Source organism: Coenobita brevimanus, chromosome 41 (assembly GCF_032717465.1).
Source record: "Coenobita brevimanus isolate Jiangsu-jjx chromosome 41, ASM3271746v2, whole genome shotgun sequence".
Taxonomy (NCBI): Eukaryota; Metazoa; Arthropoda; class Malacostraca; order Decapoda; family Coenobitidae; genus Coenobita; species Coenobita brevimanus.
Genome location: NC_136994.1, coordinates 19907242 through 19917416, shown reverse-complemented (window position 1 = coordinate 19917416; position 10175 = coordinate 19907242). Strand labels below are relative to the sequence as shown.

The following is a 10175-nucleotide window of genomic DNA, read 5'->3' as shown; positions in this document are numbered from 1 at the left end:
ATATAACCGGGTGATCTACTGCCTTCATGTGGTGGCACTGATATAACCGGGCGACTCTGCTACCTGGTTATACAACTATCCCTCATCTCTCTTCCTATCCCCCAGAAGGAGGATGGTGGGCTGAAGGAGAGGGGCAGCTTCAGCCTGTAGTCCACTGTGCTCACATGCAGCAACAACTCTTTCACTATACGGCATTTACTCTAACCTGGCAAAGATCCCTGACCTCTTTTAGCTCAGTTGACTGCTAATTAGAGTCAGATTGAAGGGTTAATTTGGCTAGTAACCAAGGAGACTCATTCCTATGGCTCATTACATCTTAAGCATTCAAGTAGTGATAGTAACACGGCAATACAACATTTCTACCCAAAGCTGAAGAGAATCATATGGAATGGCAGGACTAGAATAAAAAATAAATCAACGAATCAAAGGCGCCAGACACACACCAAGATAATCTTCATATATGATAACCTACGTTTGGATTTTTGTCGTACGTGTGCTTGGAATTTAAGGTTATTTATTTCTTTTCTTTTTTTTTTGAGAGAGAGAGAGAGACAGAGAGAGAAAATTAACTAAAGTAGACCAATATGCAAAAAAAAATATCTGGTAAACAACTGGCCAACAGAATTCCAAAAATTAGATCCAAAAGAATACATAAATTACATAAATAAACAAAGAAATAAATACTGCAATCATACTTAAACAAACTACAACAACAACTACAGTATTTACATTACTACAACTACAACTACTATTACTACTACTACTATTATTACTGTTACTACTACTACTATCTATCTATCTATCTATTGCCAGACGCCTCAATCCCGTTTGGGGTGGCCACAAACAAATCACCTCCAAGTCGCCCTGTCCCCCGCCATTTCACTGCCCTGCTCCCAACTCACACACCCCTCTCGCATATACCTCTCCACCCCATCCCTCCATCTCATCCTCGGCCTCCCCCTCCCTCTTCCCCCCTCCACCTCACTCACATACACTCTCTTCGTCAGTCTTTCACCCTCCATCTTCTCCACAACTACTTCTACTACTACTACTATTCCTACCCTATTAGAATACACAACTACCATTAACAGAAACAATAAAAAACAATAATAACAGCAACTTAATATGGCAGTCTTTTTAGAACTACACCAACTTTAACATTTTAACCTCTCACTCTCCCAAAACCTCTAAGCTATTAACAATTAAACCTCCTAACCCCTTAGAAAACCAGCAGCTATTTAATATAACCTCAAACCTCTTTAGAATTCCCACTAGATTTAATATTTTAACTCCCCAATCTCCTAAAACCTCTCAAACATCAACAGTCTAGCCTCAAACCCCCTCCACTAACTTCAAATTATTCACTACAATTCTTCCACTTTAACCTGGGCCACATTTTCGTCCTTTTACAGCTTATTTCATGCAGCTCAGTGGCATAAAAAGACAATCCTATGGTCCTACATCCTATCCAAAGCACTTCTTCATGACTAGCATCACAATCTAGTGTTACTGTCACAACTCGAGAAGGAGAGATGGCAGATTTAGGCCAAGTTAAAGAGAAGAGAGTATAGCTTAACCCTGTAGTCTTGTATATACTAAACCTCACACTCATCTGCATAAAGCTATTTAAGCGTGTCAACTCTGTTTTTTTCCATGCCCCATTTATAAAACTGGTAAAAACATAACAAAATACTGTATATAGATGCCTCTTGCTGGCCATCACCCACTATTCTAAACATACTTCTATCCTACCTCTCCATTTCCAGATTCCTACTGTAATGGGTGAAAAGAGTACATTTTCTCAAAGTCTTGTATATTATAAAAATGGTTAAAAAACATAAGAAAATATACTGTATATATATATCACCTACCTGTTTGCCATCAGTCAGCATTTAGATCCAACCTAAGTCACTGTTCCTTTCCCCAGCTCCTATGATAAGTCTTTTTAAGCTCTGACTATAAAAATGGCTAAATCATTATCATCATCATCATCCTGCCTCTTTTTCCCACCCAAGGATGGGGTGAGGAAGGGTCCAGAGAGCATGAAAAAACCTGACAGAGGGAGAACTACCATCAGCAAGCCCAATTAAATGGGTCACACTCATAGAACGGCTACAAAACATGAAGGAAAAATCTACATACAGTACTGCCTACTTGGTTGTTCCCTCCCCAGACTCCTCCTGTGAGATGTAAGCGCTCCAGTAGCAGATGTTGAAGAGTGCGAAGACCAGCGGGAAAGTGATGCGCGCAATGACGTCGATTCGTTTACTGCGGGTCGGGAATTTTGAGAGCCAGGTCTTGAAGCATGCGCAGGGAGAGCGAGAGGGATGGCCCTGCACGTGTATTTCACAGTGATGGTTCAGGGGTCTGCCAATATTACCACCACCGCCACCACCACCTCCACCATTGTTGTCGCTGCCGCCACCTCCTTCATGATATGGTGGCACCAGGGGGCGCTGAAAGGAAACATTTTCTTCTGTTTATTTCTGCAAGAGGCTTCATGACATTGATTAAATGGATGTGTAGTGCATCCCTGAATGACAGGCCTGGGGGTTACGATTCTGAACGAACAGTTGAGAGGAAGGAAGGAACTTGAATGTATTAGTGCTGTGATGTGAAGGGGTAGACTGAGATGGTTTGGGTATGTGCAGAGGGTGGAGGATGACAACTGGGCTATGAGAAGCAGACTGAAAAATACTTGGGATGTGGTCATACAGTGTGATCTCAGGGATAAGGGACTGAACATAGAGGCTGGTAGAGATCAAGCAGTGTGGAGAGCCATTATTTGGTGATCAAAGATGATGGATGCAAGTATGTTGGAGCCATTACAAACAAAACAAAACAAAATGATGGGTCAGTCTTATTTTTCCTCTGATGACTGGTTGCAACCATCAAGTCAAACAACCTAATTCCACTCACTCACACAATTACCTGCTTCTCACAGCACTTGCTTCACACAGTTACTGCCACACATCCTCTGCAGACTTATATACCACCACAGCCTACCGTACTACTGCTGCCACCTTACAAACCTCCACACAATATAAGAATGGAGATCTGAAGCAAATTCTCTCTCTCTCTTTCTCTCTCTCTCTCTCTCTCTCTCTCTACTTACCATAGCAAAGGTGGGTACGCCATTCTCTATCTGTAAGAAATAAAAAAGAGCTTTAATTAGAAAGAGAGAGAGAGAGAGAGAGAGAGTATCATAAATCACATACACATATCTTAAAACACTTGATTTTCTTATAACATCCCAAAAATCAATTTAAATAACCAAAACTGGCAAAAATGAAATCTGCAAAAAAAGAAGGAATGAACGGAGCAAAAAATAAACAAAGAAAGGGAGATAAAATGTCGATTAGAGGACGAGATGGAGGGGGAGGTACAAGAGAGAGGGGGTGTAAGTTGAGGGAAGGGTAGTGAAATGGCATGGGACAGGGTAGCACGGAGGTGATTTATTTGTGGCCATCCCTTACAGGATTGAGACATCTGGCTATAGACTGATAGAAATGCACAAAATATCTAGCACATTCACTGTCTCTAACCATGGATGTATAGGTGATGAAATGTCCCTTATGATCAGTGCCAAAACTGGTGTATGTGTAGTACTGTAGTGGTTTGTGGTGATGAATTTAATTAAACAAATAAACAAATGATAAATAAATAAACAACTGATCCACATCCTTACCGTTTCTCTGACCAGTGAAGCATAATCGTTGAAATGTCCCTCGTGATCGGCCCCAAAACTGTTGTGCCTGTAGTACTGTGGTGGTCTGTGGGAGGGATGGTGGTGGTCGGAGGTGGAAGGTGCAGTTGGATCATGGTGGTGGTGGTGGTGGCGGGGGGAGGCGGAGGCAGAAGAGGCAGAGGCAACCAATATTCCACTTTCATAAGACACCTGGGACTCAAAATCATAACGCTGGCGACGTTTGAGCTTCTCCCGCTGCATGTCAGAGCGGCAGGCATAGTTCACCAGTGCGAATTCAAGCAGGGCACCAAACACAAACGTTAGGCAAACACCGGTCCACACGTCAATGGCCTGTGGGAAATAAATACTTTTTTTATCATCATCATTGTCATCACCTTAAACTGTTTCATCAAGATACACAGCAGTGAGCGCAGAGTAGTGTGCCTGTGAGTGCAGAGTAGTGTACTTGTGAGTGCAGAGTAGTCTGCTTGTGAGTGCATTCAGAGTAGTGTGCTTGTGAGTGCAGAGGAGTATAGAGTGAGGGCAGAGTAGTGTGCTTGTGAGTGAGGGCAGAGTAGTGTGCTTGAGAGTGAGGGCAGAGTAGTGTGCTTGTGAGTGAGGGTAGAGTAGTGTGCTTATGAGTGAAGCAGAGACACAACACAAAATGCAACAAATAACTACTTCTCTCCTTATTGTAATCAACTGTATCTTGTACTATGCTTACATTTCCTCAGTCATACCTTAGTATATGACACAGGAGGCAGTGACTGGTTGATGCCAGCATTCTGTGTTGACATAGTGAGTAGTGTTGTCACCCCAAGAGCCACCCTGGCTGGCACTGCGTACTGATCCAGCCAAAATGACACCCATGACACAATGACCAACATGCAGCACGGGATGTAGTACTGGATCAGGTAGTATGAGAACTCACGTTTGAAGGTAAGGTTTACCATCAGGCAGCTGTACTCTCCTGCAAGACAATGTTCACTTGTAGATGTTATTCTCTTCTCATTTACTATGAAAAAAAAAAAAAAAAATGCTCAGTTCCTTTCATAGCTAAGACAGTTTTTCTTTTTTTCTGGAAACATGTGAATTCATGCTTGAATGTCAAGCTTACCATAAGGCAGCTGTAATCTCAAGTAAAAAAAACAAAAAAAAATCACCAACATCATCATTATCATCTAATCCTGTGTTGCTCCATGAGGAGTGTAGGAGCCCAGGGCTAGGCAAGTTGGTCCTGACATTTAAGATGAGAGTGACCAGCCTACTCATCCCTGACAGGTATTATGTGAGCAATTAACCCCAACCACCCCTTGTATATAAACCTGCACAGGCTCAATCTGACTGGAGCACCTTGATGACCCAGTAAACCACCAGGCCATTATTTGGTTATATGGTTACTACCCAATGCTGTAAACAATTTCCTAGTGTACAGGAAGCCATTTGGCTTGTCACTCAGTGTAGAGTCACCCACAGACAGAAGGAAGAGGAAAGACTGAAGGAAACAAAGACAGAAGAGGAAAGAATGAAAGAAAGAAAGACAGAAGTGGAAGGAAGGAAAGATGGAAGGAAGAGGGGAAAGAGCCATCACCCAAGAGCAGCACTACATAATAATACTGTAATAACAAGAGAATTCATGTAATTATTCTATCTTCAACCTGTACAAAATGATACAGTAATGTGTGTGTTACATTCATCCCACCCAAGGTTATTTAACTCAACTTGGGAAGAATCTCTAGCAGTGAAGGGGCAAATGAAAGCGATAATTTAACTCCTCCAGTGGGCTATGAAAAATCCTTTCTGGTCTGAATAAAACAGTGTGGAAGTTTTTTTTTCATTCATTCATTGCCAGACACCATGTATCCCAAACGGGGTGGCCAAGGGCTTAGAGTTAATTGTTTTACAGGGAGGGGCACTAATCCTCCACCAACCCCACTTGACGTAGGGATGTAAGTAACAAGTAAAATGCAGAACAACACCCACAACACTGACCAGCATACAGCATGGGATATAGTACTGGATCAGGTATTCTCCCTCTCTCTCTCTCTCTCTCGCTCTCTCTCTCTCTCTCTCTCACTCTCTCACTCTCTCTCTCACCAGTATTAGTCTTGCTGGCACAATCATCAGTCTCAAACTTCTCCAGTGTGAAGCGAGGCAAGTGCAGCTTCTTAGTCACTTGGATTGGCTCCTCTTCTTTCCACTTAAATAGCAGGTCTTCCGTTGTCCATCCATCTGTGGAATTACAGTAATGAGTAAACTGAATAAAGCAGAGGTAGTAGATGGGTGGGTACCATGGACCCTGGGAGGTACTACCATGAGTGATATATGGCTATAAACTTGGTACCGTACTTAGCCACACATGCATCACTCTTAGGAGGGAAACATTCGGCCACAAGTACAGTTACTTGGTCCTTGTATGTAGCTGTACACAGAGTCAGAGTCCAAGCTGAGACTCTCACATTGTTACAAATCTTTTTACACATATCATATTTCATTTTACAAAGTCTTCAAATATCATCAACTGTGTGAGGAGAGGTGCCTGAAACACCTCCTACAGAATGAAAAGATATCCGGAAAGTGAAGGTTTTGGAAACTGGACTTTTACATAGCCAAAACAAATCATAGCAAAACCTAACCACATCTTCTATCTATCTATCTCTCTATAGCCCGACGCCCTAATCCCGCAAAGGGTGGCTGCAGACAAAACACCTCCAAGTCGCTCTGTCACCCACCATTTGACTACCCTCCCCCCAACTCACCCCCCCCTCCCTCATATACATCTCAACTCCATCCCTCCACCTCATCCTCGGTCTACCTCTCCCTCTCCCTCCCTCCACCTCACCTACATACACCCTCTTAGTCAGTCTTTCATTCTCCATTCTCTTCACATGTCCAAACCACCTCAGTGTATTTCTCCTAATCTTCTCAACCACATCCACATCCACCCCACAGCGTTCCTTCACTTCTTCATTCGTCAACCTTACTTAAACTAAATTCTGTTCATTGTAACCACTTCTCCATCTTGAATGCTGAGCTGTAATGAGAGATTAACACTATAATATGGTACCAATTACGAAGAAGTTCTGAAAAGGATGAAGGGACAATGCTGACTTACTCTACCATAGAGCTATGGGAAGTAAGTGCAAAAAGGACGAAAATCTGGACCAAGTTAAGGTGAAAGAACGGTGGTCATGAAACAGTGCTATGGAAAAGATGAAGAGCCACTGCACTGCCTTTTTCTGCCACTGAGGTATATGAATTAAGATACAAAAGGATAAAAATCTGTGCCAGCTAAGGTGAAAGAATTATAGTCACGAAACTGCTATCAAAAGGACAGAGAGCCATGGGTTTTCCGCCACTGAATTACTTGAATGAAGCTACAAAGATGACCATCTGGGCCAAGTTAAGGTGAAAGAACTACAGTATACTTACACGATGCCATCCGCAGCTCACATATCTGAGTGTCAAGAGGATACAGCTTTAGATCCATGGGGCATGACAGCGTGAGGGAGATTCTGAAATAAAATGAAGTTCAATTAGCAGTAAATAATAAGTATGTTAAACCTTATTCTATCAGGTCTTTCTTGCATTCTATGGTTTGGGTATCTGGAGGGGACAGATGATGAAAACTGGGTATGGAAGGTGAGAAATGTGAATGTCGGGAAATGGACTGTAAGAGGCAGACCGAAAAGCCATGGGATGAGGTTACAGAGTCTGACCTCAGGAATAAGGAACTGAATAGGGAGGCTTCCAGAGATCAGATGACATGGAGAGCTGCCATTAGATGACCAAAGCCGATGAAGGGAAGCATGTTGGAGCCTTTAAGAGGGAAAACAGGTCTGGATGATGATGATTACTATCATTATTATTATTATTATTATCATTATTACTAGACTATGTGATGGATGGATTATTATTATTACAGTCATTACAGTGAAACACTGATCTGTCCATACTGACTCACATTTGTCTTAACTAACAGTGAACCGTCAATACTGAATCAAGGTACCGGTAATCTCTCACCTGATGCTGTAGAGAACATCACCATTGGGAAAGATCCTGATGTAGGTGTTAGGCAGGATAATGTCATGGAAATGTCCCGTCTTCTCATTCTTGAAAAACAGGTCCGGCATCCAAATCTTGTCTGTCTCTGTCAGGGTCAGGTACTTGATCCGACCTGTGGCATTGATCCGGGTTAGGGACGGTGGATGATTACAAACATCCTTGATCTAACTTCTAAAACAGATGGGGTTTAGGTGGGAATATAAGGTTTCATGAAATGATAAATTATATGCCTTCTTAAAGTAAACAGAGTATAGTTTCTCTCTCTCTCTTTCTCTCTCTCTCTCTCTCATACACACACACACACACGCACATATATACCTGTACATACATACATACATACATATATATATACATACATACATACAGTACATACATAGACAGACAGACAGACAGACAGACAGACAGAAACAGTGAGAGAGAGAGAAAGAGAGAGAGAGTACATCTAAAGATCAATCTACCTGTCTCTTTCATGCTTTCGTCTATCCAGTTCAAAGCACTCTTTATCCATGGTACCAACTCCTCTCTCTCTCTCTCTCTCTCATTGTTTGTTCCTGTCTGCTTCCTCCTCCCTCCCTCTCCCTATCCTACTTTCCTTCCTCTTCCTCAACTCTCCCTTCCGTCTTTCTTCCCTCCCTCCCTCCCTCCCCCTGCCCCTCCTCGCCTCCCCCCATCCATCCCTTCTGTTCCTCCCGACATTAATCCATCCATCTATCTTTCCTTCCTTCCTTCCTTCTTTTCTCTTTTCCTTCTTCCCTTTCCATCTCTGCTCCACATTTCTTTCCTCCATCTTTACCATCGCTCTTCATTCTTCAAATCTTTCTTCACCCTTCTCTCCTCCCCCTCCCTCTCCATGCTCCCTCCTCCATCAATCCATCGCCTCCCTCTTCCTCCCCCCCTTCCTCCTCCTCCTCCTCCTCTCTCGTTTCACAAATGTCAAAGTGTGATGGCTATTCTTCCGAGAGAGAGAGAGAGAGAGAGAGAGAGAGAGAGAGAGCGAGAGAGAGAGAAAATCCTCACTTTCCTCCTCTCTGTCTTTCCCTCATCACTCTTCTTATTTCCTTTGTTGGTCTTGTTCCCTTACTTTTTCCTCTTCCTTTCACTCGCTATTCATTTTTCGTATTCCACTGCCTGGTTATTCAAACGTCCCTCATTACTTCCCTATCCCCCAAAAGGAAGATGGCACACTGCAGGAGGCAATTTAAGCCTGCAGTCCACTGGGTTCACATTTCAGATGAACCTGGGACTACAACATATACTATTACCACTACTACCACCATCACCACCACCGCTACTACTACTGCTGCTACAATTTCCTTTTTCGTCCTTATTATTTTCCTAGTGTTCTCTCATTATAATTTATTTTTCCTCTCTCTCTCTCTCTCTCTCTCTCTCTCTCTCTCTCTCTCTCATTCCTTTCTCCCTTTCCTCCTCCTTCCCCCCCTCCCTTCCCTATTTCTCGCCTTCCTTTGTATTTCTCCCTTCAATCTTTCCTTCCCCGTTATCTCTCTCTCTCTCTCTCTCTCTCTCTCTCTCTCTCTCTCTCTCTCTCTCCTCCTACTTCCTCCCCTCCCTTCCCTATTTCTCGCCTTCCTTATTCCTTTCTCCCTTTCCTCCTCCTTCCCCCCCTCCCTTCCCTATTTCTCGCCTTCCTACGCATTTCTCCCTTCAGTCTTTCCTTCCCCGTTATCACTCTCTCTCTCTCTCTCTCTCTCTCTCTCTCTCTCTCTCTCTCTCTCTCTCTCTCTCGTCTCCCCACAAAGGTCGTCATGGGGATGTGACGTCATAGATTGTTTACATCCGGGCTGAGATGAAGACCCGTGGCGCCTTCTCCTAAGCGATTCATTCTATGCAGTAAACCTCAATTTTCTCTCGCATGTTACTATGGCCGAATGTTTAGTGACTTTGCACATCTCTTAACACCTCTTCAATAGAGACTTAGGTTGGGCATTGATCTTCGGTATTTTCTCGTACTTTCTTATGAACGCACTGTTTCCTGCGCACCTTTTCCGTAGTACCTCTTCCTCAGCGATTCATTCTATATATTAAGGCCCATTATCTCCCATAATTATGATACTGACGCAAACTGTCGACATAAATAAATAGGTAAATGAAATGCATGAGGGTGTTAAGGTGTAATATGAAAAATAAACTGCCTGGGAAGAGGTGCGACGATTTTCTTTTTTTGGGGGGGCGGGAGGGGGGGGTTAAGGACAAATTAGGCCGTGAAGGAGGCTCCCTAATCCCTTTTCCTTAGCGATTCACTTTCCAAACTACCCATCAGTATCTCCTCTTTGCTTCTTTTATCTAATATCAACACAGATTGCATAAATAAAACACAGGAGTATATCAAGGGTGTAAAGTCAGGAATAAACCAGCAGGGAAGAGGTGTTACGCAAGCTTCCTAACCACACGATAATACCAC

General features: G+C 43.0%; 1 protein-coding gene across 1 annotated transcript in view; it reads right to left on the bottom strand.

The window, feature by feature from the left end:
* Nucleotides 1-2150: 2150 nt before the first annotated feature.
* Nucleotides 2151-10175, bottom strand: part of LOC145397565 (glutamate-gated chloride channel-like) — an 11440-nt gene continuing 3415 nt past the window's right edge. The window contains exons 3-9 of the mRNA XM_080270635.1: nucleotides 7712-7865; nucleotides 7121-7203; nucleotides 5786-5920; nucleotides 4429-4658; nucleotides 3689-4039; nucleotides 3116-3145; nucleotides 2151-2456 (exon numbers count right to left, since the gene is read on the bottom strand). Coding sequence (XP_080126761.1) covers nucleotides 2151-2456; nucleotides 3116-3145; nucleotides 3689-4039; nucleotides 4429-4658; nucleotides 5786-5920; nucleotides 7121-7203; nucleotides 7712-7865 — 1289 coding nt within the window. The remainder of the gene's footprint in view (nucleotides 2457-3115; nucleotides 3146-3688; nucleotides 4040-4428; nucleotides 4659-5785; nucleotides 5921-7120; nucleotides 7204-7711; nucleotides 7866-10175) is intronic.